General features: G+C 44.2%; 1 protein-coding gene across 2 annotated transcripts in view; it reads left to right on the forward strand.

Annotated features, from left to right (window-relative positions):
* Positions 1–26,080, forward strand: part of UBR2 (ubiquitin protein ligase E3 component n-recognin 2) — a 77,233-nt gene that overhangs the window by 24,903 nt on the left and 26,250 nt on the right. Inside the window, exons 7-26 of one of the 2 annotated variants that reach the window (XM_080916802.1) lie at positions 305–367; positions 1,573–1,693; positions 2,720–2,827; positions 3,569–3,657; positions 4,356–4,454; positions 8,791–8,954; positions 9,045–9,144; positions 10,713–10,841; positions 11,700–11,883; positions 14,243–14,304; positions 14,932–15,042; positions 15,982–16,047; positions 17,189–17,311; positions 17,404–17,467; positions 18,352–18,476; positions 19,781–19,833; positions 20,784–20,886; positions 21,605–21,653; positions 22,841–22,995; positions 23,945–24,047. In XM_080916802.1, the coding sequence (XP_080772928.1) occupies positions 305–367; positions 1,573–1,693; positions 2,720–2,827; positions 3,569–3,657; positions 4,356–4,454; positions 8,791–8,954; positions 9,045–9,144; positions 10,713–10,841; positions 11,700–11,883; positions 14,243–14,304; positions 14,932–15,042; positions 15,982–16,047; positions 17,189–17,311; positions 17,404–17,467; positions 18,352–18,476; positions 19,781–19,833; positions 20,784–20,886; positions 21,605–21,653; positions 22,841–22,995; positions 23,945–24,047 (2,071 nt within the window). Of the gene's footprint in view, positions 1–304; positions 368–1,572; positions 1,694–2,719; positions 2,828–3,568; positions 3,658–4,355; positions 4,455–4,519; positions 4,619–8,790; positions 8,955–9,044; positions 9,145–10,712; positions 10,842–11,699; positions 11,884–14,242; positions 14,305–14,931; positions 15,043–15,981; positions 16,048–17,188; positions 17,312–17,403; positions 17,468–18,351; positions 18,477–19,780; positions 19,834–20,783; positions 20,887–21,604; positions 21,654–22,840; positions 22,996–23,944; positions 24,048–26,080 lie in introns of both variants that reach the window. The other variant, XM_080916801.1, reaches the window with a different exon arrangement.

Below are 26,080 nucleotides of genomic sequence, written 5' to 3' on the forward strand. Positions count from 1 at the left end.
AATACTGGGCATGAGAATGGCCATTACAGAAGTCAGCTAGAATAAATAGAATAAATGATGTATTGTCAGGGTGGTGCATGGGCACACACACACCTGCACACATACACATATACAAGTGTGCACACTGTGCACTGGTAGTTTAAGCATTGAAGATAACATTAAAGAACACTTTTAGGTTTTTATGGTGACTAGGCTAGATGTTAATAAGGACTGACTCAGGCTGTTGTGTTGAAGCATTTCCTGGTTTGCAGGCTAGTCGTGTTAAGTATAATGCTTTTACAGTTAGTTTAAATGTCCTTTCCAGGGGCGTAGGTCTGTCCGATATGGAGATTTTCAGTACTGTGACCAAGCAAAGACAGTCATTGTGGTAAGTGATTTAAACGCATGTCTTAATTTATTATCTTAAGACTAACTATTATTTCAGCATTTATTAAGACATTTGTATGCCGTTATAAATCCATAGCACCTAAGTGTGTAGAGATCATGTTTGTTGACATGGATCTCTAGCTCTCTCACAGCTCTGTAGGACTGCTGACGGGGTAATGGCTACTCGGGAACGCGTCTTCTGTTCTCCTGTCTCAGCAGAGACGTCTCAGAAGCCTCTTTGCACTCAGCCCCTGACTACCTCTGTGGTCCTGATTTTTGGCTTTGTTGTTAATTATCTGTAGATTTATTTTGTGTGTGTGAGTGTTGTGCCTCCATGTCTGTGTCTGTGCTGTATGCTGGTAACTGACAGCAGGAGACACTAGCCCTGGAGCTGGGATTACGGGCTGCTGTGTGCTGTCCTGTAGGAGCTCAGCACCAAGCCTGGGGCCTCTGCAAGAGCAGCAAATGTTCTTAACACGACACATAGTGGCACCTACCTTTAATCCAGCAAGAGGCAGGAGTAGGAGGAGCTGTGAGCTCAGGGGGTGGGTGGGTTCTGAAATATTGGCTTTCCAAGTGGGTAACCACTAAACAGCAGTACTGAACCATGTTCTTAGAAGTAGTTAAGGTGAATTTATGTTGTATGTATGTTAGCATGGTTTTTAAAGTTAATAACATAAATCTGTTCAGTGATCTGAATTATTTTTAAGTAAATAACTTAAGTCTTTTAAGAAATCAAAAGCATTGGGTCTAGAGAGCTCAGTGGTTAAGAGCACTGACTGTTCTTCCAGAGATCCCGAGTTCAAGTCCCAGTAACCACATGGTGGCTCACAACCATCTGTAACGGGATCCGATGCCCTCTTCTGGTGTGTCTGAAGACAGCCACAGTGTACTCACATATAAAAATAAAATCTTTAAAAAAGAAAGAAATCAAAGGCAGAAAGCAAGCTTATTTTAGTATTTATGTTGATGCTATGGATTTTTTAATACATGACCAAAGACCCTGGTGACTCACAAGATGAAGTCTCTGAATCTTTAGCTTCTGTCTAGAAAGTAACCTGAATCATTAAATTTTTTTTAAAAAGTGCTTTATTCCACAGACACATGAATATTTCGTGTGGTGGTGTGGTGCACTGAGAATGCTGATGTCTCTCTGCCTCCTAAACAGCTGTTTTAAGTCAGTCTTCTCTCCTTGTTTCCTTTAAGAGGAACACCAGCAGACAGACCAAACCACTCAAAGTCCAGGTTATGCACTCCTCCGTGGCCGCTCATCAGAATTTTGGTTTGAAAGCTCTTTCTTGGCTGGGAAGTGTTATTGGATACTCAGGTAGGTTTAATTGTTGAGACCATATCTAAATAACTTGACCAAAAGAACTATTTTCAGTGACACATCCTGTCGAACACTTCACAAGGGAAGCTGCAAAATGCTGTCATAATTAAAACTCTGTGATGATACAATTTAAACAAAATTAAATCATTTAAATATTTGGCCTCCTACAGCTTCTATACAAGACCAATACTTCGAATCTCTGAAAATGTATTCTTGGAACATACAGTTTGTGTTGGCTTAGTTTTAGATTTATCTTTTCTCTGCTTACAAAGAGACAATTGTAATATACCACAAGGATGAACCTCATACCCAAAGCCAAACGTGCACGTTGGTTGAGTTAGGGATAGATCTGTGCTTCTGTCATAGGGAGACAAGACATTAGAATGTTCCTGTAGGGCAGGTCCTTAATGTTTGTATTGAAGGCTGTTAAAAAACACTGCACTGTGAACTTCTGGTTAAAAATGCAGGCAAGATTCACCCTATGCACATGCTGGGAGAGCTTGTCTAGAGCATGACATTTACAAGATGTGGGTCTGTTTTCCAGGCTTCTGACGGTTGAGCTGTAGTGGGTTTCAGTTTGATGGGAAATATTTCACATGGCACTAATAACCCATATTATGCATATTATAGTCTAGGGGTTGTGGATTTTTCTACCAGTGTTGGATGATGGCTTCCTAAAACATGGTGTTTACAGCTGGTTTTACTATATCTGCCCCGTTAACTTAAATACCTAGAGAACAGCATTGTATCTTTTTCTTTAATTCAATTCATTAAAGCAGAGAGGGCCATTGTCGTGCTGACAGACATTAATTCTGATGTTCTAAAATAAGAGATGTTTGTCATTTGAGATTTCTTTTTTTTTTTTTCTCCTTTTTGTAAAAATAAAATAGCTAATGCGATACTTTCTTAGTTTAACCACCACTAAGTCATGTGGAACTCTGATTGGAGCCCCTGAAGTCATCTTTCATTAGCATTTGAAACTTTTGGTTTCTGTCCCATGACTACTCTTCCTTCTGTTCTAAGATGGCCTTCGCCGGATTTTGTGTCAAGTTGGATTACAAGAAGGTCCGGATGGTGAAAACTCTTCTCTAGTTGACAGACTGATGCTTAATGATTCCAAATTATGGAAAGGTGACTTGTTTACTGCTTCTAAGGGTTGAGGGATCAGAGTTTCTTTTAATTTGAAAATGTTTAATTTGAGTATATTTATGCTTATTAAAGTTACAATTTGCAAAGCTATATTCAGTCACTAGCAAACACACTCAGACATTAGCATTCTAACCTTACTTTTGAAAAAACATTTGTAGAGAGGTGTTTGACCTGAGTAAGCAGCCTCTGCAGGCCTGGAGCCTTGGTGTGGGACTCAGTCCCCCTACCTTGGTTCTGAAGTTCTGGGAATACAGGCATGTACTACCTTCCCTAACTCTAAATATGATTTTATAATAAAATATAAAGGTTGTTTACTCTAGATCATAGACCTCCCCTACAAAATTTTCTCCTTCAGAACAAAGGGGAGGAGGATTGACTTTGTATGCATTTTATTTTTAAGAAACCTTGCAAGGTGGGAGAGATGGCTCAGTGGTTAAGAGGACACAGACCCCTAGCAGAGGACCCAAGTTCTGTTCCCAAAATACACATTAGGTGGCTCACAGCCACCTGCCCGTGCCTGTTCCATGACCCATTATCTCCTGGACACACATGCATACATGGACAAACATGTAGATAATTAAAATAAAATCATTTTTAAAAATAAACGGATTAATTACAAATGTTACGCTCTGAACAAAGCAGAGAGTTTTGTCCTTATGATTTGAGACACATGGAGCTATGGAAGTAGGACTGTGGCTTGTCTCACACTGTTCTTTTCTGAAGGTGCTCGGAGCGTATATCATCAACTCTTCATGAGCAGCCTGCTCATGGATCTCAAGTATAAGAAACTGTTTGCTGTTCGATTTGCAAAAGTAAGTAGGGTTTTTTCCTTCAGTTTTGATGATAAATAGGTTAGATAAGGAATGACTATAGTATATGGACTCCAAAAATATTAGTGTTTAACAGTCAGACTGTTCTAAGAAAGTTCACCATCTTTCTGCCCTTTATTAATAAAAGTGTAAACTCCCTGCCCCGTTCCCCCCGAAAATCAAAACACAGCAGTTGGAATGTGGAATGATGGAGCCGAAGCTCCGTGCCGTTATGAATCCGTCTCGGCCACTGTTCCAAGGCCGCGTGCCTCTGTTGGTTGGGGATGGGAATGTTGAATCCAGACGGTTGACAGAGTTGACTCATGGTTTGCCATCAGCAGCTCATGATGTCACTAAGCACTTACTTTATGTATGTCCCCAATAGAGAAGCATGTGATTGTCATTTGGAGAGCTCTTTTTATCAGCACATCTGTGTTTGTATACCTTGAAGGAGTCACATGCTTATATGTGTTCTGAAGCAGCACAAGCCTAGTTTGGGGACAGGCAGCATGACAGTGCCGTGTCCCACTCCCACCCAGTGCACAGTGGCCTCAGGGCCTTGGGAGTTCAGGAAGCAGCAAGTCCTCAAGTGTCCATTGTCTAGCAGTGCCCTCCGCTGCCGTCTCCAGCACTGACTTTTCAGTATGATCCTCAGCATTTGGTCGCTGTGGATTAGAGGTGAATCTCCCCTTGTTGTCTAGAATTACCGGCAGTTGCAGAGAGATTTTATGGAGGATGATCACGAGCGAGCAGTGTCGGTGACCGCTCTGTCTGTCCAGTTCTTCACCGCACCTACGCTGGTGAGTAGCATTTGCCTCTCGGTGACTCAGTCAGCACTCCTTGCCTCTTTTTGCCTTCTTACTAGAACTATGAGCGTTTGCAGAGAGACTATGTGACAGATGACCACGACAGAGAGTTTTCAGTCGCAGACCTCTCGGTTCAGATATTCACAGTTCCTTCACTTGTAAGTACTACAGACTAGAGAGCGCTCTGTTCCCATTAAGCTTCAGAATAAGAGAGGTAAGGCCTGTGTGTCCCTGGATAGGGATACTTCTTTAGGAGGCAGTCAGATGTCAGGGCCAACCTACAAAACATACCTTTGAATATCACGGTGATCGTGGAGGATAGTCCCTTTCAATTCATTGCTTACTTTTCCGTAGGGTTTCCTAGTAGTTTGGACCGATAACATTCAGCTGGTTGGTTTATCAAATACATTCTTGACATTCAAACCAGATAATGCGCCAAATGCCACCTTAGATCTTGAAGAATTTTCTCTTCAACCCTTCCCCTCATAAGGAAAGAGCAGCCAAGGCAACTCTGTTTGGTCTGTCTTTTTGCTCAGGCCTGCCAGGCACTCCCTGACCTAGTCAGGGTAACTGCTATGCTGAAACACCATGACTAAAAAGCAGTGTGGGGAGGAAAGGGTTTATTTGGCTCATGCTTTCACACTATACTCCATCAGTAAAGGAAGTCAGGACAGGAACTCACACAGAGTGGGAACCCGGAACCACCTGCCCAGAGATGGCACCACCCACAAAGGGCTGGGCCCTCTACCATCAATCACAAATTAAGAAAATGCCTTATAGGCCTGCTGCCAGCCATGTCTTATGGAGGCATTTTCTCAATTGAGATTCCCTCCTCTCAGATGACTCTAGCTTGTGTTGACATAAAACCAGCCAGCACACTCCTGAAGCTTCCATAAATCAAGGTTTTCATGTTTGGTAACTAAAAATCAGACTTTGTTGAACAAAAATATTAGCATTTACTAGGCATGGTTTCTTAATGTGAAACAGGGAGCAGAACAGATGTGTCTCAGATGAATAAGTAAGTCTCTGGGCCAGAGGCCCTGGTTCTGTTCCCAGCACCACGTGGCAGCTGAGAACTGCCTGTTACTCCAGTCCCAGCCTCTCATGCTGCCCCAGCCTCCACAGACACTACTGAGTTTGAATGTAGTGTACACCCATGCAGGCAAACACCAGTACACAGTAAATTTGGTTACTGAGAGGGAAGATATGGGAAATCCTGCCTTTCCCAGAGTTCAGAAGCTTTGATTAGGAAGGTTCCTGTGTGGTGAAGGAAGGCACACGTGTGCAGGGTCTGCAGTGGGAGGGACCTGCATGGGGGCAGAGCACAGAGCACGGCTCTGCAGGGTTACCGTTTGTATGCACTACCCTAACAAGTACATATACTAGTTAGAAGAGAGAGAGACAGGTTTTTTTCCATTTATTTTTGTTAAGGACTGTTGTACTGATGAGTATCTTTCAGTGATTGCTCATTAATGAATGTTGTTATATGCTAAATTAAAGAATTGTGTGTGTATCTTAAGAGCATGAGAGGGCACTTGAATCTGTATTTTGATTTATTGTGCATGTGTGCATGTGTTTCTGCAATACCAAGATCTAACTCAGGACCTCACACGTGATAAGTAAGCTCGCTCTGCTGTTGAGCTGTAGCCCCCCCCCCCAGCCCTGCATTTGTGATTTTAAAAGTCTGTCTGTTTCTAAGTTGGAGAAAGACAAGAAAGTGAATCTGAGGAACTTCATTAGAAGTGAGTGGAGCAAAGCCAGGGGAATTAGCTAGCAAAGGCACTCCTGCTGCTGTAGACCCAGGTGCACTGCTGAGACCCACAGGAGGAAGGAGAAGAGAAGGGACTCAAACAGCTTGTCCTCTGACCTCCCCCACACTGTGCACACACAGGGTAATTAGTTAATTAACTGATTGATCTTTAAAATGTAAGAAGTTGAAGGGCAGTCAGAGAAGAGTAGCACAGTCCAGGTGCTCACGGGGATGTAGAAGTTTTGAAGGATGCCTTTAGTCGGATTTACAGAGCTGCCTGAGGGACTTGAAAGGCTATAGCATGTACGACTACTGAGATCTTGGAATTGAGGGTGATGACTCGAAAATTACTGTAATTTCTAAACAAGTCTTTGATGAAGGTATTTGTTCTTGGTTTTCTTCTTAACATATTTATTCTTTTACATTACTCAGTAAAGCCCATGGGAACTACTGTGAAATATGGGTAAATAGGATATTAGATTTGTCACAGCCTCTGCTTCCATCTATTGTCTGGGTCAAATCTATTTCTGGGCCTTCTATTGATTAGTCCCACCTTCTATCTCCCCTGGCCTGACAGACAGACATGTCTCGACCTGGGCTTGACATGATCCAGATGCTCAGGTTTAGAATCCTGGTATTTAAAGAAAATGCCTTATTAGAGTTAGCCTGGCAAGTGCAGTAGACCCCCTCCCCCACGTAACACTGACGCTGGGGTGATGGCCTATGGGATGAGGGTGGAGCAGAGAGGAAGGGTGATGAGAAACAGTGAGAGACCCACTCTTAAAAAACTGAGGTAAAGGGCAATAGGGCAGATGGCCTCCGAATACCTGGACAGACAGACATACACACACACACACACACACACACACACACACACACACACACAGCCCATAGCCCATAAAGAGGGGAGGCCAAAAGAAGGAAGAAAGGAGATGTGCAAGCAGGGCTTAGCTTTTCAAGACAGGGTTTCTCTGTGTAGCCCTGGAACTCACTTTGTAGACCAAGTTAGCCTGAAACTCAAAGAGATCCACCTGCCTCTGCCTCCTGAATGCTGGGATTAAAGCCGTATGTCACTGCCAGCTTGGTCCCCTTCCTCTTATCTGCTCCTCTACACAGCTGGAGCTTAGCTCTTCAGCCTCTCAGGACTGAGCCCAGGAAAGGCTGCTGGCTTCACTGTGCAGCTTCTGTCTGGGTGGCCCTGTCTCTGGGAGCTCCGTCCTGCCCCCTTTCTTCTGCTTCTGTCACTCCCTATACAGTTATTGACCGGCTGCCCTCACCCCGACTGCAAGCAAAAGAACACTGACTAGTTTTGTGAGAAGCCTTGTTACTAATGCTTAACACAGCCCTGGCTAAAAATGATGTGTACTTGATATTAGCAAAAGTACCAGTGTTGTGGAGCTATTGGACTTTTGTCACCAGAGCCACCCCCAAGTCAGTCCACCTTCATCCCGGGGCAGTCTAACCAAGACCAGCAACTTAGAGAGCTGGGGAGATGGCTCATTTGGTAAAGTGGTTGGTCTGGAAGCATGGGAACCTGAGTTTGATTCCCAGCACCCACATGAAAGAGCCAGGATTGAGCTGGCCTGCCAGCCTAGCCTGCTTAGCAGGTTCTGGGCCCATGGGAAAACTTGCCTCAAAAAAAAAAAAAAAAAAAAAAAAGTGGACAGTGCTTGAGAAATGACACAGGAAGTTGTCCTCTGACCTGCTTCTGAATATTCACACGAGGCTGGTGATATTGTCAGACTTCGACTGTCCCCCACTCAGTGGTCCCACTTGCAGGAAGTTATTCTAGGTACTTGCTGCTACTTTACATAGTGGATATTTGTGACATCTGTGCTACCGTAGACCCAAAAGCAGTGCAGGTGACAGGTGACAGCAGTCCAATCTGGTAAATGTGACAAGAAACTGAGCCTTTCACACTTCCCATACTGACCACACAGATGCTCACAAAGAATGAGCCAAACTGTGGGCACTGCTACATGTGTACAAAGGGTACTCTCTGAGTAGTCAGAACCGGAAGACAGTGACTGCTAACAGTATATTCCGTGTGGGTGTGTACAGCCACCCTTATATATTCACTGCTTACTGCATCTTCTGTTACATACTCACACTGTAGCTAGGTGGGCATTAAACACCAGCTCCAGAACAGTGCAAAACCACTCGACAGTTTGTGTTGGAATGGCAGAGCTCAGGACTAGGAGACCTTTCACTTCCTAGAGCTCTGGGCACATAGACGGAAAAGCAGAGGTGTTAGCTGGTGAACTTTTGAAAATCAGTGACATAAACCTGTGTAGCCTGCAGCAGGTACCCATACTCACTGTACAGTGTGTGTAATTGTCTCTGTTAGGCAGTTACATCGTCATGCCCCCTTCTGGCCTTAGTGGACACTGCACACTGTGCTGCACATGATGTGCATTGCAGACAAGTGCTTATTCACATAAAACATAGATGAGTCTTTAGATGACCTGGTAGTGCACTTATTATCTAGGATATCTGTGTTGAAGATCTAAAGTCCAAGTGCTAAACTAATGATGCCTGCTCCGGAAGGTGATGACCAGACTCTGGTAAACCCTGTTTTAGGCTCGAATGCTCATCACAGAAGAGAACCTGATGACTGTTATCATTAAGGCCTTCATGGACCATTTGAAACACAGAGATGCCCAGGGCAGATTCCAGTTTGAACGATACACTGCCCTCCAAGCCTTCAAGTTCAGGAGAGTTCAGAGCCTTATCTTAGATCTCAAGTGAGTATTCCATCGTTTCCAGACCCATTACAGCTTGTAAAACGGCAGCCCATGTTTTGTGTTCACAGCCACTGCCGTCTGTCTGTGTAGGTATGTGTTGATTAGCAAACCAACGGAGTGGTCCGATGAGCTGAGGCAGAAGTTCTTACAAGGGTTCGATGCCTTCTTGGAGTTACTGAAGTGCATGCAGGTATGTAGAAACTAAACACATTTCTGTTTGCTTCCCCACACACCATTTTGGGCACATTTCCAAAAAATCAGTTGGGTCAAGACATTCCTGTATAACTCAAGCTCCTGAGAACCCAGACAATGTCTCAGTGGAACAGGGAGGCTGCTCTGTACATAAAATGTACAGTAAAGTCAGATGGTCTGAGTTCTGCCCCAGGTCTCCTTGCACAAAACACAATAATAGTAAATAAGGGGGTTTTTGTAAGATGTTTTGGTTAGGACTAGAGAGATGGCTTAACAGGTAAAAGCATTGGCTGCTCCAGGTTCCTACCATCCATCCATCCATGTGACAGCTCTGAACCAACTGTAACTCCAGTTCCAGGGACCCGGTGCCCTCTTCTAATCACCTTGGGCACTGTGTGAATGTAATTAGTGCAAGCAAAATACAGGAAGGAAAAAGCTTTTAATATAAAAAACACATTTGGGTTCTCATTAGTACTGCTGAGGGGTTTCTAGTCCTTTCGTGTGGCTGTTTTGTTGGTGTACATACTTGGAAATGTTCTTACATTTATTATTTGAGAAACTGTACTTGTTTTCTGATGCTTGTATCAAACAGAATCAGCTCTTTCCTTGTACCATGAGGGTCTCAGAGTGGCATCAGGCTCTGTTCCCCGCTGAGCCATCTCGATAGCCCTTATTTTATTATTAATGTTTCTATATTTCCATTTTCTCTTGATGGGATATGTACATAGTACAATCTAAAACGCTTTTCCTGACTAGTTTCTTTATGAAGCATAGCTGTATGCAAATCATAGGAGGAGTAGAAACCAATCAGTGTGTAAGCAGTTCTAACGTAGAAGCCAGGTATCTCTATAAACACTTAGAAAGAACTGTGCTGGCTCCTGTCGTCCTATTTCTAAGAAATGATCAAGATTGGCGTTTCCCTTTTGCAAATTTGGGAGTGTTCTGTATTGTCTGCTAGTAAAAGGATTCCTAAATGCCAAGATAGTTTAGCTAGTTCCTTTCTTAAATTATACTCATTTGTATTAAACGGTGTTGTTTGTTTGTCTTGGTTTCATTCTCACAATCTCAACAATGTGGGCTACATCTTAGTATAAAACCTGTCTTCTAACATAACTGTATACTTCATGTTGAGTGACAGTTTACAAGCCTGTCAAGGGGCTGAGGATGGAACTCTGCTGAAGCGTGTGCCTGGTTATCTGTGGCCCTGGGTTCAGTCACCACCGGCACACAAAGCCTGTGGAAGGTGGGGACACATCTCTGTAATGCCAGCCCAGAGGAAGCTGAGGCAGTGGGGCCCTGTGCTCCAGGCCAGCCATGTTTGCTTAAAGAGACCATGTTTCAAACAAACATACATCCATGTATACAGACATACATGCATACATACATTCTCCTGACGCTTTCTGTTTAAAATTTTATCATTTGGAGAGTCACTGTATTCAATTTATATTTCTTACACATCGCTCCAGTGGTTTCTTTTTTTCTTTTTTGATCTTTTTTATTGAGCTAAGTTTTCTGGGTGAAGAAAAAACTAGTTCTTATTCTCACAAACGCTCTCTGCTTTGTAAGGGAATGGACCCGATCACACGTCAGGTCGGACAGCACATTGAAATGGAGCCCGAGTGGGAAGCAGCCTTCACACTGCAGATGAAACTGACACACGTCATTTCCATGGTGCAGGATTGGTGTGCTTTGGATGTGAGTTCCTTCTTGTGGGGACTCCGAAGAAAATGGAGTGGGCAGGCCGAAGTTTGGGGAGAAGTGAGAGATTTGAGGAAGTGCTTGTAAGCTTAGCTTATTGCATACTCAACACAGGTTCAAAAGCTCAAATTCTGGAGTGTAATTAAAAAATAAGGAGGAAATGATGTATGCCCTTATCAAATTATGTTTATTTTCTCCATAATCATCTCCAGACACTAAACCTACAAAAATAATGGATATGTTTATCCAAAAATAACTTTTTGGTTTTGCTACATCTATTCCTGTGACTTAAAATAATTTTGGCCTTCTTTCATCAAAAAGAGGTCAGAGGTCATAAAAGCATCCACAAGATTTGAACAGTGTATGAAAACCTCCCAGACAGGGACAAAAGGGTTTCTGATTCAGAGACCAGCTACATCATTCAGAGACCAGAGACAGCTATGTGATGAGAGGCCTGTGGTTATCTGGGAGCTTTGAGAAGGCTCTTCAAGGAGCCTGGAGTTGGAGGAAGGGGTGGGCAGGGCTGCCTGATGTCTGGACTGTGGAGGTCATCTGAGTCACAGTCTATGAGGTGAGCGGCCGTTAGTATGTACCTAGCAGTGCCGGGTCTGATTTGTGTTTTAAGAACTTCTGTCTGGAGGGATTGACGCCTGGGACAAGAGCTGGAGGAAAGTGTTACTGGTAACCTGTAGATTTCCACAGCTTTATTGTTAAGTGATGTCATCTGCTGGGGAGAGGACAGTGGCATTCTGAGAGGGAAAACTGAGTTTGGGCTGGCCCAAATTATCACTTGAGGTACTAAATAAATGTTGCAATCCAGTCTTTTGTAACTTATGCTACAAACCTCTTTTTTAGGAAAAAGTGTTAATTGAAGCTTACAAGAAATGCCTGGCTGTGCTGACGCAGTGTCATGGAGGATTTACTGATGGTGAACAGCCAATCACACTCAGTATTCGTGGACACTCGGTGGAAACTATCAGATACTGTGTGTCCCAAGAAAAAGTTAGCATTCACCTCCCAATTTCTCGCTTGCTTGCAGGTAAAGCATCTCCCCTAAAAAAAGAACCTTGAAGTTCTCCTAAGTGACTATTGTTTTTATGCATACCTACTGTGTGCTGGGCATTATCCTGGAAGCTCTACATGTGCTCACCCATCTGATCACTCTGCTATGAAGTAAAGATTGCTACACTTGATCCATAGGTGGGAGGACTGAGGTATAGAAAATCTTAGTGTCGGAATGAGAAAGGAGCCAGGCTGACATTTTGAGGCGATTGGGCACAGGATCCATAACATGTTACTGCAGGGCTCATTCTGACCTCACTGCACATCACATCCTAGTAACTGAGCTCAGTCTGTCACAGTCACACTGACCGCTCACCTGTAGCCACTGCTAATAATCAAAGCCACCATAGCTTTTCTCTCTAAGCTCTTTATTCATTGACCAATAAGCAGGTTTCAAGTGAATGTCTTACTGATCTTGGGCTGATTTACAAGTCACTTAGAAATCACTGTACTGTGTAAACCTGATTCTGTGAACCAGAGGCTGTGAGTGTGCACCTAACTTCCCAGATGGGCCCTCGAAGCACTGCTTTGAGATCTCTTAATTCTAGGTAATTGCTATCCTGCTCACACTGCGTTCCCTTAGTTCACTCTTAGAAAATATCGACGCCCTATTTGCCATCACAGAGCCTGTAATTAATGATTGTGGCTCGGTAACTTTTTAAATGTGATATAAAGGTGCACTTTGGTATTTTGGTTTGTTTGGTTTTTTGGTTTGGTTTGGTTATTTCTAAAGGGGAAACTAGAGACTCCATACCATGGCTTCCTTAACTGTATATTGAAGAGGTTATTAATTCCTGATTCAGCTCCTTTGATAGACCATATCCTTGTTGAGGTTATCTATTCCTCCTGTGAGTATTGACAGTTGATATCTTACAAGGAATTGGCCCATTTTATCCAAATTATTAAATTATGGATCAAGTTTTTTACTGCTTCCATGTCATGGGATCAAGTAATAATGATTCCTTCTATTCTGAAAGGTCTGTTTTGAGCATCTTCATATTCTGTGGCTGGTGGACCTCCACCTTATCCCGGTGTGTTCATCAGGGTGTGGTCCAAGGTTTCTTCCACTGAGACTTGTGAGCGTTTGTTTGTAAACATCTAATAGTGAAATAGCACAGCTGTGGGTGCTGCCTAACACCTGTGAGCTCAGGACTCAGGAGAAGCTTACCCTGAGTTCCAGGCTAGCCTGGCCTATAATGAATTCAAGGCCAGCACTACAGAGACCCTGCCCCTAAATAATGAGAGGAAGAGAGGGAATGGATAAAGGACAGAAGAAAGAAGAGGTAACATGCTGATCATAGGACAAAGCTCTCTCCTCCCCCTCCTGCTTTCAGCCACTAAATCCATTGGTCACTGGTGACCTGACTAAAGTACTAGAGGCCAAAAATGTGGGCTGCTGCATCTCAGTGACATGCCAGGCCATCCTGCCAACACCTAATCATCTGGATAGAAGCAAGGGCTAATAATCATGCCCAGGGAAAAGGACGCCCCTTTTTGCCTACGTCTTCACCTCCCGAAAGTCTGTGCTTGTCTGGGCACCTTCAACCCCAATAGTCGATGAGCCCTGCCCTGGATGTTTGAAATCAGAATAGAGAACAAAATAAATACACAAAGCATATATAGGGCCGTGGTGGCACATGCCTGTGACCCCAGCACTTGGGAGGCAGTGGCGGGACTGACCACAAGTTCAAGACCAGCCAGGGCTATGTAGCTTGTCTCAAAAACAAACAAACAAAACAGTTCACAGACAAGGTGGAGAGGGTGCTGCTAGTGCTTCAGTAGAAACAGCGCAGAGAAGGAAACTTCTCAGGCCAGAACAGCGGCTGATGGATCCTGACAAGCACTCTCTGTCAGAGGACTGACCCAAACAGTAGCCTTAGGAGTGCCCTGAGATTGAGCTAACTATGCTCCTCTCATGGACAGGAAGTAAACTGGGAATTCTAGGAAACTTCATTCTGAGGTTGGGGTCAGCGTAGATAATGAGACCAGGACCAGTTTCTCTGCTCAGTTGCCAGAAGGATTTCAACTTCTAGCAATAATGAAGCCTGTGGCTTGGGAGATAACACCACACTGGCTAATGGGTATAAATTGCTTTGGTTGCCTATCTGTGTCTGTACATCCAGCATTTACTTCTAAAATGTCCACAGTATTGATGAAGGTGAGTTCTGACTCCCTCTGATAGAGATTTGTTGAAAAGCTTTGTTTATAATACCGGCCATGTTATAACTTCATTTGTAATCCAATACATGCCCAAAGCTATTTTATAAGGCTGAGTTGAGTCAATTGCACACTAGTTTTACCTATAGAAAACCGTCTTTGTTTGTTCTCCCATGCAGGTTTGCATGTATTATTAAGCAAAAGTGAAGTGGCGTATAAATTTCCAGAGCTCCTACCTCTAGTAAGTGGCTTTGACTTTGAACAGAACATCTAGTCATTATGTGTGTGGTACTTGAAACCAAACTGAAACAAACTTGTATTCGTTTGGATTCTCCAGAGAAACAGAGCCTATGGGGGTGTTTCCAGTTTTTGTGTGCACATGTGGGTGGGGGTAGAGCTGAGGAGTTACTCTAGGGTCTTGCCTCAAGCATTTATGAGTTTGGAAAGATGTCGGGCAAGGGACATTCATAGCACAGCACCTGTGAGCTGAGCTGCCGGAAACGAGGCAGAAGGCAGGAGCTGATAGGCCAGGTTTTCCTCTGACCTCCAGGCACGCACCACAGCACACACACGTGAGAAACTTCCCTTTTCTACAGCCAGCTCCATCTGAGTTAGTAAAGCCTACCTACTGTCTTTATAGAGGATAAATGGATAAATTGCCATTTTCAAACTGTACTAAAGTATTTCTCTTTATAAAGAATGCCTCTCAGCCTCAAATAGATGAAGCTGACCAGAACCTAGCCAGTTAACACAAAGTTAACTGTCACACAAATACATCTTAAGCAGATTTGACATATTATTCTTCAAGCTTTCCTTTCAACCATCTTTCCTTTTGCAAATTTTAACAAGTGGTTTATTTTTGACACAGAGTGAACTGAGCCCACCCATGTTGATAGAGCATCCTCTCAGATGTCTTGTCTTATGTGCCCAAGTGCATGCTGGGATGTGGAGGAGAAATGGCTTCTCTCTAGTAAACCAGGTAAGTTTTGTTTTTTAAGTCTATGGTGTTTTGATTCCATTCATTAGCTTTTATGAGAAACCTTTTACAGTTTTAAATAGACTTAGCCGTTGAAAATTTTGACTCTTGGATCGAGAGAGATGGCTCAGCAGTTAAGAGTGCTTGCTGTTCTTACAGAGGGCCCAGGTTCATTTCCCAGCACCCATCTCAGATGATTTACCACCTCCTGTAACTCCAGCCCCAAGGGGTCTGACACCCTCTATTTTGGCCTATAAGGGTACCCAACACACATACTTGGCACAGACAGATAGAAATTTGAGGCTAGCTTGATCTATCTATACAGTAAGTTCAAAGTTCAAGTTCCAGATTAGCCAGGGCTACATAGCAAGACCCTGTCTCAAAAAAAGAAAAAAGTATATTAAGGTTAAAATTTTTTTATCAACTATAAGATTCAGTGTGTGTATGTGAGAGAGAGAGAGACAGACAGACAGACAGAGACAGAGAGACAAAGGGAGACAGGAGGCTGGGTGGGAGGGCAGAGCATATGTGGAAGTCACTGCATAACTTTGTGCAATTGTTCCAGCTTCTGACTTATACATGACTTTCAGGGATCAACCCTAGGTCATCAGATGTCGCAGCGAGGACTCCACCTTCTCAACCATCTCTACTCCCATCATCCACAATTTTGGGAGCCCTAAACTTTCTGAAACAGTCCTTTGTTTTTGTTGGGAGACCCAGAAGACTGGCTGGAATCTGTAGGGGCCATCAATGGATAGCTCTAGTTTATTGGTTTATTTATACTAAGATAGTGTTAACTAAAAGCCCACAACACTCCAAACACAAGAAAGTGCATGCTTGTACTTACACAAACCCGTATGTTTTTTCTTGAAGTGGGGAAATGATCAGGAAGCCATACTCATGAGAGCTGATTGACCTAATATAACTAATTATTGTTTGTAGATCTATTACTACCATAATGTGAAATGCAGGCGTGAGATGTTCGACAAAGACATAGTGATGCTTCAGGTAATGAGTTAAAAGCCCTGACTTCGGGGCCATGGGGAGTCTTGGTCTTGTTCCACTGAGTCAGTCACTTAACACTCATTTGATTTGCATATCTCTGAATCCTGCCTGCCCTGTCCACTAACACTCCCCACTTAAGGCCAACAGCCTGCAGAATGTTTCCATCCAATCTCCAGAGCAGTGTAAGAATCAGCATGCCAGATAGAGCTGCTAAAATCAGAAAACGTGGCTAGACAGCACAGTGCTTAAGAGCATTGCTGTTCTTCAAAGGAACCAGCATTCTCTGCCTGGTCCCCCCCATCAGCAGCCCATAGCCTGCCTGGGCATAGCCTGCCTGGGCATAGCCTGCCTGGGCATAGCCTGCCTGGGACTTCAGCTCCTTTCCAGTCTGTGGAATCAGCACTCACATAGCAGACACACATGTGCATAACCATAAAATTCTATAAACTAAAAGAGCCTGACTTAATAGCACACCTTTAATCTCATTATTCTGGAGGCAGACAGGAAGATCTCTGAGTTCGAAGCCAGTCTGATTACATAATGAGACGTCTCAAAAAGACTTAATAAAAGCAGCAGTCCCCAAATGGTTGGTGTTATGGATGTGGTCCAGCACTGGCTGCTCTCTCCGGACTCTGCTTCATTCCCAGCTCTTAGGATCCAGTTTGATTTAGAACTTTTTAAAAAGAAAATTAAAACTTCTAAGAATGTAGAAGCTGTCATTTTCTGTAATGGAGTGCTTACCACAAAAGAATCTCAGTAATAGTGTATGCATTTACATACTAATACTAATATTTAGCTGATACTCCTGTCGGTTCCTAGTAGGCAGTGAACTCTGATAGGAAACTGATGAAATTCATAGACGTGTCCTTCTGTGGACTGACACACAGAAAAGGAGCTGGAATAACCCATGCGGTTCTCCTGGGGTTTAGTTTTTTGAGAGTTGTTTGTGGACTGTTTGACCAGCTTAGATTCCTGTCCCCTTTTGGCAGCCACACAGTATAGGGTATGGCTAAGTGGGTGTCCATTTTTCCTTCAAATTGGTGGCCAAATAAGCTGTTTTCTTGTGCAGCCTTAAACATCTTTCACTAACAATGGGTGTCCCTTCTGACCTTCCTCTTCTCCTTTGCCTCAAACAAACAAAAAGACAGGTGTCTCCATGATGGATCCAAACCACTTCCTGATGATCATGCTCAGCCGCTTTGAACTCTATCAGATCTTCAGCACACCTGACTACGGGAAGAGATTCAGTTCTGAGGTTACCCACAAGGTAAGAGCCTGCGTCACAAAGCCCGTGTGTCCTGTTTGCATGAGGGATAGCAGTGCGTGAGTCCTCACCTCTGATTGACGCTCCTCCCGCAGGACGTCGTTCAGCAGAACAACACTCTGATAGAAGAGATGCTCTACCTCATCATCATGCTTGTCGGTGAGTTCACACTACCTTGCCTGTCAGCGTGTGAGACTGGCAAGGGTCTGCGCTTCCTCGGTTAGTCCAGGGGGCACGCACCCTTTCCCTCTCCCTAAAAAGAGGAAAGGGTGCAATGGCTGAAGCAGAGTGGACTGAAAGGCTGTATTGGGGAAGGGTGGAGGGAGACTGGCACAGGAAACAGGATAGTGAGCAGGAACTTGCTAGGACTTAAATCTTCGCTCTGTTGCTTCTCTCTTGGTTCTTGACATAAATGTCTTCTTGACTCCAAAGATGGCAACTGCAGATTAATGGAGACCAGTGGCTCACAGATGTCTATTACCTACGTCTCGTGTCCGCTGGCCCTGCTTTCCTAGTTCTTTATCCCTTCTGCTCTGTCATTTACCCCTCTGTTCAGATCTTCTGTGGCTGTAAAGTAGCCAATCCCGCTGGCAGGGGGAACCCTAACAAAGAGGGTCTCAAGGTGAGACCCTCTCTGTCCTAAACAGAAGCACAGAGGAGGATGGGGTGTGACCTCCAGTGGGGTGTGACCTCCAGTGGGGTGTGACCTCCAGTGGGGTGTGACCTCCAGTGGGGTGTGACCTCCAGTGGGGTGTGACCTCCAGTGGGGTGTGACCTCCAGTGGGGTGTGACCTCCAGTGGGGTGTGACCTCCAGTGGGGTGTGACCTCCAGTGGGGTGTGACCTCCAGTGGGGTGTGACCTCTGATCCTCCAAAGCAGCCACAAAACCTCAAGTCAGCATCAGACTCAGGATACCAGACCAGCCTTTATTTTCCCACTGCACAGTGACTCAGAGGGTGGAGTCTGTTGTGGGAACTGGAAGTCTGTACACATAAGTACCATGGGTCTGTAAACTGTGTGCATCTGCCTTTCATTTTGGACAGGAGAAAGATTCAGCCCTGGGGTTGGACAGGTGAGCACCACAGATGAAATCAAGCGGGAGATTATCCATCAGCTGAGCATCAAGCCTATGGCTCACAGCGAGCTGGTAAAGTCTCTGCCTGAAGATGTAAGTGTCTATAGTCTTTAAAAGAAAACTAGTGAGCTTCCCCTACCCACCAGTGTGTGCAGGATAACCCTGTGCACTCTCCCCATGGGTACAAGCTAAGGTCACAGATGTGGGTATTCCAAACAGTGAATTATCTGGAAAGGAGACTATTGGGAACACTGACTCGGAAGCAGAGCAGGACTAGAGAGAACTCTGAAGAACATGGTACTTGGAGCTAAGTGGTTTTATCCACAGAGAGGGGCATGTTAGGGTCCGTCTGAACTCCCCAGGAGTGCACATAACAAATTCGATTGAGGGAGGAAGTGTCTACTCACTTGAGTAGATAACAAGTTCTTAGGACTTTTTTCTGTGCAGGTGCAGAAGAGTCTTTTGTTTGGTTGGTTGGTTTGGTTTTCATTTTTCAAGAGGATTTCTCTGTGTAGCCCTGACTGTCCTGAAACACTCACTGTAGACCAGGCTGGCCTCAAACTTAGAGATCCGCCTGCCTCTCTGCCTCCCTGGGCCGGGATTAAAGATGTGCACCACTACCAGCCCATGGAAGAATTTTCTTGTTTAGCATTGAGGTGACTAAAGTCACTGGTATAAGGACATTCATAGGTTGAATTTTAACTGTTTTTCCTCCCAAGGCCATTAGGCTCTCAGCAACCTAATTTTCAGCTCTGGAGCTTTTCAGAATTTGAGCTCTGCAGCTGAGAAGGGCCTCTATTTTCATCAAGGCTCTTCAGTGCATTTGCTTGTTGCTTTACTTGGTGTTTTAAAATATGTGTATGTGTATCCATGTGTGGGTGTGTCCACCTATGAGTACAGGTACCCAAAGAGCTCAGAAGACAACAGTTATCGGATCCCCTGGAGCTGGAGTTATAGATGCGTGTGAGCTACCTGATGTGGGTGCTGGGAATTGAACTCGGGTCTTCTGGAAGAGCAGCAGTTGTTCTTAACCGCTGAACTGTTTCTTTAGCCTCTCTTCAACATGTTTTGCCCAGGGATGTACAGTTCTAGGTCTTGATTAATTTGGTTGGCCGGGTTTAGTCACATCATTCTGACACCTTTTGGACACTAATGTGTCAGCTGGGAAAGTGCCTCAGCTTTCTCTGGTAGTTTTGGGAATGCTTCCCGGACCAGGGGTCTCAGTTAGAGAGACCCTTGCTCTTTGTGTTCAGTCCTGGCCTTCAACTTGCTGTGGAATCTCCAGTCTTTAACAACAGTGGATAGCAGTGTTCTGGTCCTGGGTCACCGTGAGGGTCAGGGACAAGATAACTGCAGTTGCTGTTTGAACCCTGAGCACACTGCTTTCTGTTCTTCAGGAGAACAAGGAGACTGGCATGGAGAGTGTCATCGAGGCTGTAGCACATTTCAAGTGAGTTCATGACATGCTCTGTGGACTTTAATTTTAGACATGTGTGTACCTTCTGTGCACCTGTGCTCACTGTGGCATGTGTGTAGAAGTCAAAGCACAAGTCAGTGGAAAAGTCTGTTCTCTTCTACAGAGTGTTCCAGGGAGGGAGCTCAGGTCACCAAGCTGGGCAGCAAGTGTCTTTTCCCTCTGGGCTGTCTTTCCAGCTTCCGCAATCACTTTGTAATGTGTTTCTTTTGATACAACTAAGGGTGAAGCTCTTGCTTTGAGGGGTAGGACTTTTCAAGTTTTAATTCTGGATTAGTCTTCTCGTTGGTGTTTAAGATCAGGGTGTGTGTGTCTGTGTGTGTGTCTGTGTGTGTGTGTGTGTGTGTGTGTGTCTGTGTGTGTGTGTGTGTGTGTGTGTGTGTGTGTGTACAAGTCCTTGGAGCTAGAGTTAGCAGTCATGAACCACCTGATGTGGTTGTTGGAAGCTGTCCTCTGGAAAAGGAGCAACTGCTAAGTCATCTCCTGCCTCAGGATAGTTTTTCATCCTGCTTTTCTTGCCCTACACTGTAGCTACAATATCTTTATAGATTCTAAAGATAGGACCATATATTCTACATGTTAATACAGAAACATTAACACCATGTGCACTCCATGTTAAAACAGAAAAGGTAACACCATGTATGCTGGTATTCTATGGTTTAGGAATGCAGCACTTTTCAAACCTGTTCTGTTGGACTTTTTGGGCTGTGTCTCCATCACATTCATTTGCATAGTTCGGACTAGTTCACAGTGGAGGTGCTGGATAAGATGGCTCCTGTGAGGGCTTTGAATGTGTAGTGTCATGTCAACCCACAGAACGGTTTCAGCCTGACAACCTGAAACTGTAGATGTGAGAGTGCCCGTCTTTCTGGAACTTCTAAGGCTCCTGGTCTGTGTGACGTTGCTAATGATGTTCTTCCCAATAGGAAACCTGGGCTGACAGGGCGAGGCATGTATGAGCTGAAGCCAGAGTGTGCCAGAGAGTTCAACCTGTATTTCTATCATTTCTCCAGGGCAGAGCAGTCCAAGGTAAGGGGAGCTCAGTGCAGTGGGAGGTGCCAAGTGAGTATCCTTATGGGGACACAGATAACACAGCAGACCTGTGTCACATGGTCACATGAGCTTATTTATCTCTCTGTGCTGGGCTCACATTGGGACCTTGCTCGTGTCAGACAAGCACTCTGCCGCAGTTTTCTGTCCCGGATCGTTTCTCTTGGCTTTTTTCAGCGTGTGTCATTATCCTCGCCCCTTTGACACACGCCTACCTTTGTACTGGTTGATATGCACTTTGCCTTTGTGCAGTTTTCCTAGTAATTTCAAAGACTTACATTTTGCAATCTTCTTTTAATATGTTTTTGATAGATGGTATAAAAAATAAAATTGTGAAGTTTTTGTTTTGTTTAGATATGTTTCATAGCATTCAAGCCTAAGCTAAGTTTCCATTTTGTACCTGTTTTCCCTGGAAATTGAAGTATTAAGGAACACACTTGAGGATTCTGTTAACTGACAAAAAGAATTAACCTTGCTGTATAGGGGATTAGGGGTGGGCTAAACATATATAAAAATAGAAACCTACTACCCAAGCCATTCCTGGTATCTAGGCAGAAAAATCAGCTCAAGACCAGCCTGGGCTATGTGGGTCCCTATCTTTAAAATGGGAGGTGCTAATGAAGGAAGACAGACTTGCACAGCATCACTAAATCGATACGTTTGTAATCCTTATCCATATTACTCTGTCTTTCCTTAGGCAGAGGAAGCTCAGCGGAAATTGAAAAGAGAAAATAAAGAAGATACAGGTATTTTAATCTTCTTTCCAAAAACACACATCAGTCTCTTATTAAAAATGTATTCTCCAGGCCATGATGACTCTCCATGGTGAGGTGGGAGATTTAAGTATAAGCTTTTGTGAGAACATTCTCCCATTCTGATGAATAGCAAGTGCAGTAGTTTTAAGATGCTTTGTTCATTGGAAACTGTTGTGCCTTCCCCAGACATCTGGAAATGGCTCTGCATTGGCCTGGTTTGTCCAGTGTCTGCCTGCAGGTGCCCCAGTGTCCCCGTCACCCCTGTCATTCTGAGTGGTGCTGCTTGTGTTCGGGTAGGGGTTTCAGGATACGGAAGTCAGGCCCAAGAACAGTTTTATAGCCCCTTCAGTCCCTTGCCAGTTTGTCTGCCTCCCTCCTGTCTCACAGACAGGAATGAAAGATGACTCAGGAAAGCATAGCACATGACACAGTGGGCTAGGGAAGAGTTTGGAACCCAGAAGACATAAAAACTCGGTGGATGTGGTAGGCCCTGTCAGCAAGTGGGGCCCAGCAAAGACAGGGACACCCAGAGCGAAACAGCTATCTGACTAGCCAAGCATTGGTAGGCCCAGCCTTGGTCTGTGTATATTACTTTTCACAAAGTAATCAAGGAAGACACTGAGGTCAACTTCTGGCCTCCACAGACTTGTGACACCCACACATGTCCCCCCCCCACCCCAAACACACATACACATACTAAATACATACATACCACACACCACATACACACAAACATACCACATACATATATACCTCACATACCCCCCCCACCCACACACTGGTAGAGAAGGACGTCTGTACCAAGTCAATGTGGTCAATGGTTTTCTGTAGATCTGGAAACATTACAGTAGATAAGAGGGGCTCTTAGATATAGCAATTCCAGACAAGATCTAGCACCCTCAAACATACAGGCAAAAAAAAAAATCCACATTATATACATGCATTCATTCATGCATACATACATACACACATATATACATACATACATACATTCCATACATACATACATTCATTCATTCATACATACATTTTTAAAAAGAAGTTCCTAACAAGCCAGATGTGAGGCTGACACCTTTAATCCCACAGAGGCAGAGGCATGAGCCTCTGAGTGGGAGGCAAGCCTGGTCTGTGTGGTGGAGAGGGACGGTTCCTTTAAACATGTCCTCCTTTGTTCCCAGCACTTCCTCCTCCAGCTTTGCCACCATTCTGCCCTCTGTTTGCCAGTCTGGTTAACATCTTGCAGTGTGATGTCATGCTCTACATCATGGGGACAATACTGCAGTGGGCTGTAGAACATCATGGATCAGCCTGGTCAGAGTCTATGCTGCAAAGGGTAAGTTTTATGTATATGTTGAATTTTTTTCTGTCTTCAACACTGCCGCTGTTGTGTGACTATTACCTATGGGAGTGATGGGGTAAGAATGCAGTGTTGGTCCTGAGTGTAGGTTGTCCGTCTCCAGGCCTGTCTAGCTCTTGGGAGTCCTTAGTAGCCAACTGCCCTGCATGGAGGGAAAGTTAGAGTAGCTCACACCCATCCCTTCAAACCTTGGAGCGAGACAGTTGTGGTACAAAAACACAGAGCAGGAGGCTCAGGGTCCTCTCGTTCTCTCAAACACATGCAAGGAACAGTTTCTGAGAAACTAGCATTCAAGAAAAAAGTATCTGTATTTCAAATGGTTAAGATTTAGTCCTTCGAGGAGCTGCTAAGATGGCTCAGTGGTTGAGATCCCTTACTGCTCTTTGAAGACCAGAGTTTTGATTCCCAACACCCACATGGTGGCTTACAAACACCTGGAACTCCAGTTTTAGGGAGTCGGACCCTCTTCTGGCCTCCTACAGCACCAGGCATGTGGTACACAGGCATGCAGGAAGTCACACACATAAAATTAAATTACATTAAAATATTTTGGAAAGGAAGTTGAGTCCCAGAAGATGGGAACTAGATATTACCAGGATGGGTAAGTTAATTAGATGCCACAGTCTTGAATTTGATCACCCAGATGGGTGTTTTCCTATCTAGTATAGTATTGTTTGTCCCAGCAGTAGCCATAGAGAACCTAAGGATTCCCATTCTCTGGTTGGGGAATGTTGGTTTTCTTTCCCAGGAGTTCTCCATTTAGGTACTTACCTGACCTCTCTTAACTGAATAAACAATCAGGATTTGGTTTTATCATGTTTACTCTTGACATTTTCCAATAATAAATATTTTTATTCTTTTAAATATATACTTGTATTTTGGTTTTCCTACTTCTTATTTTCTACAATGATATTTTTTGCTTGAGGTGCTGCATTTGATCGGGATGGCTCTGCAGGAGGAGAAGCACCATTTGGAAAATGCTGTGGAAGGGCACGTGCAGACGTTCACCTTCACTCAGAAGATTTCAAGTACGTGTGGCCTCTCCACTCACCCTGCACTCGCTGAGCGATATTAAATATCAGCTCCTAACTTCTGTACAGGACAAGCTCATACTGACCACTAGTATCCGCAGCCACCTTGTCCGTGTGATCCTGGGAGAAAAACTTTGGGGCCATCTGTTAGAGATACGGCATGGGTGGTAGTATCACTGGGTCCTAACATAAGAACATTACAGGTCTGTGTGTGCCCCTCGACTACACAAACGTTAACTCACAAACAGCAGAAAATAATGTGGAGTCATTAACCTGAGAGCAGGTGCAACAGATCACGGCTTAGCCTTTGAGATTCAAGTGGACTTGGTCCAGAACCTCCTCGGAAGAATTGCTTATGTGTGGTCCCTCTGTGAAATTCATCTCTAAGACATGCCTTATACTTGGATAAACACCAACTATGTTGTCAGCATCTCACCTTTAGTTACTGCTATTAACTTACAAAAACATGGTGTCCTGCAGTGTTCAGAAACAAAAGATTAGCTGTAGGGCATTGGGTTCTAGTTTCATATAAAAGAATTGGACTTTTTTGTCATTGTTTATTTTTGAGTAATATGACTTTTTAAAAACCCAGGGAGATGTTTTCCAACTTTTTATTTTAGAATTTTTCCAGCAATCCTAAATTCAATCCTCAGTAATCACACGTAGAATAACAATTTTTAAAGGTGTGTATACATTCACATATTAGCTATTGTGTGATAGAGATAGATAGATAGACAGACAGACAGACACAGAGAGAGAGAGAGAGAGAGAGAGAGAGAGAGAGAGAGAGAGAGAGGTAGATATGAGAAGCTGAAGGGGTTACATATTAAAACCCTCATACACACTACTGAAGCTCACCAGTTAGTTCTTGGTATATTTGCTTTTATATTTGTTTACTTATGGAGACAGGGTCTCACTGTATGAGCCTGGCTGGCCTTGAACTCACAGGGGCCTGCCTGCCTGCTGTTACATCTTAGTGCTGGCGTTAAGGTGTATACCATCATGCCTGCTTCGATTCTTTTTTGTTTTTGAGACAAGCTAAGTAGTCCTGGCAGCCCTGGAGCTTGACAATGTAGACATGACTGGTCTTGAACTCACAGAAATCCTCCTGCCTCTGCCTCCCAAGTGCTGGGATTTGCTACCACACCTGGCAAACTTCTCATAAAAGAAAAACCTGTTTCCTTTTTAAAGCAGACAGCATTCTGTCCTCCTCAAGGTGGCAGCTGTGAATCACTGCTGTGGATTTCATGCAGGCCTTCAGACTGTGTCATTTTCTGCCCCACTTGGTTTCTGTGACACTCTCTGATCCCAACGATGGCCCTTCCCCACCCCCACTGTGCTTTCCCTGCCTCGCTCTGTCATTGGCATACAGGGGAATTGTGTTGATGGGGAAGTAGGAATTCCTTGGCTGCAAGGAGCCTTTTTTGTTTTGGGTTTGGTTTTTTTTGTTTGTTTGTTTGTTTGTTTTGGGGTTTTTTGGTTTTTGGGTGTTTTTTTTTTATATAATTTTGTTTGTTTTAAGTGCTGAGGAGAGTGTTCCCTCGTCCTGTAGGAGTGGGAAGTGAGCCTGTTTGTCACGCAGCTCTGGTTTCCTGCTTTGTTCCCTCAAATGTAAATAAGAGCAGCAGGCGAGGGAGGCCACCTCTGCCCTCTGCATACATGCTTTGTCTTCACTGACACCAGCCCATCCATTCTGTCTCACGGGCATTTTTTTCCATGTACCTTCCGCCTTATTTGCCAGTGGTGCTTCTATTTTCCAATAACCATACAAAGCTCTAAATCCATTCATGGTCCCATAGCTATAAGGTGTCGGTTTCCAGAGGGTGTGTCCCAAAGGCTGGCTGGCCAGCTACTCTAGGGATCTCTGAACACAGTCTAGTGATAGATCCTGTCTCAAAAAATACATTGGGGAACAAGAGAGGGAGACTGCTGGCCTCCAGCTCCCACACACATGCACAGACACATACACAGTCTAAGAGGAGTCAAATGTCGGGCAGCAGGTGTTGTAAGTGGTCACAGGTCTCTCTGGC

The sequence above is a fragment of the Micromys minutus genome (genome assembly GCF_963924665.1).
Source record: "Micromys minutus genome assembly, chromosome: 5".
NCBI classification, from domain to species: Eukaryota; Metazoa; Chordata; class Mammalia; order Rodentia; family Muridae; genus Micromys; species Micromys minutus.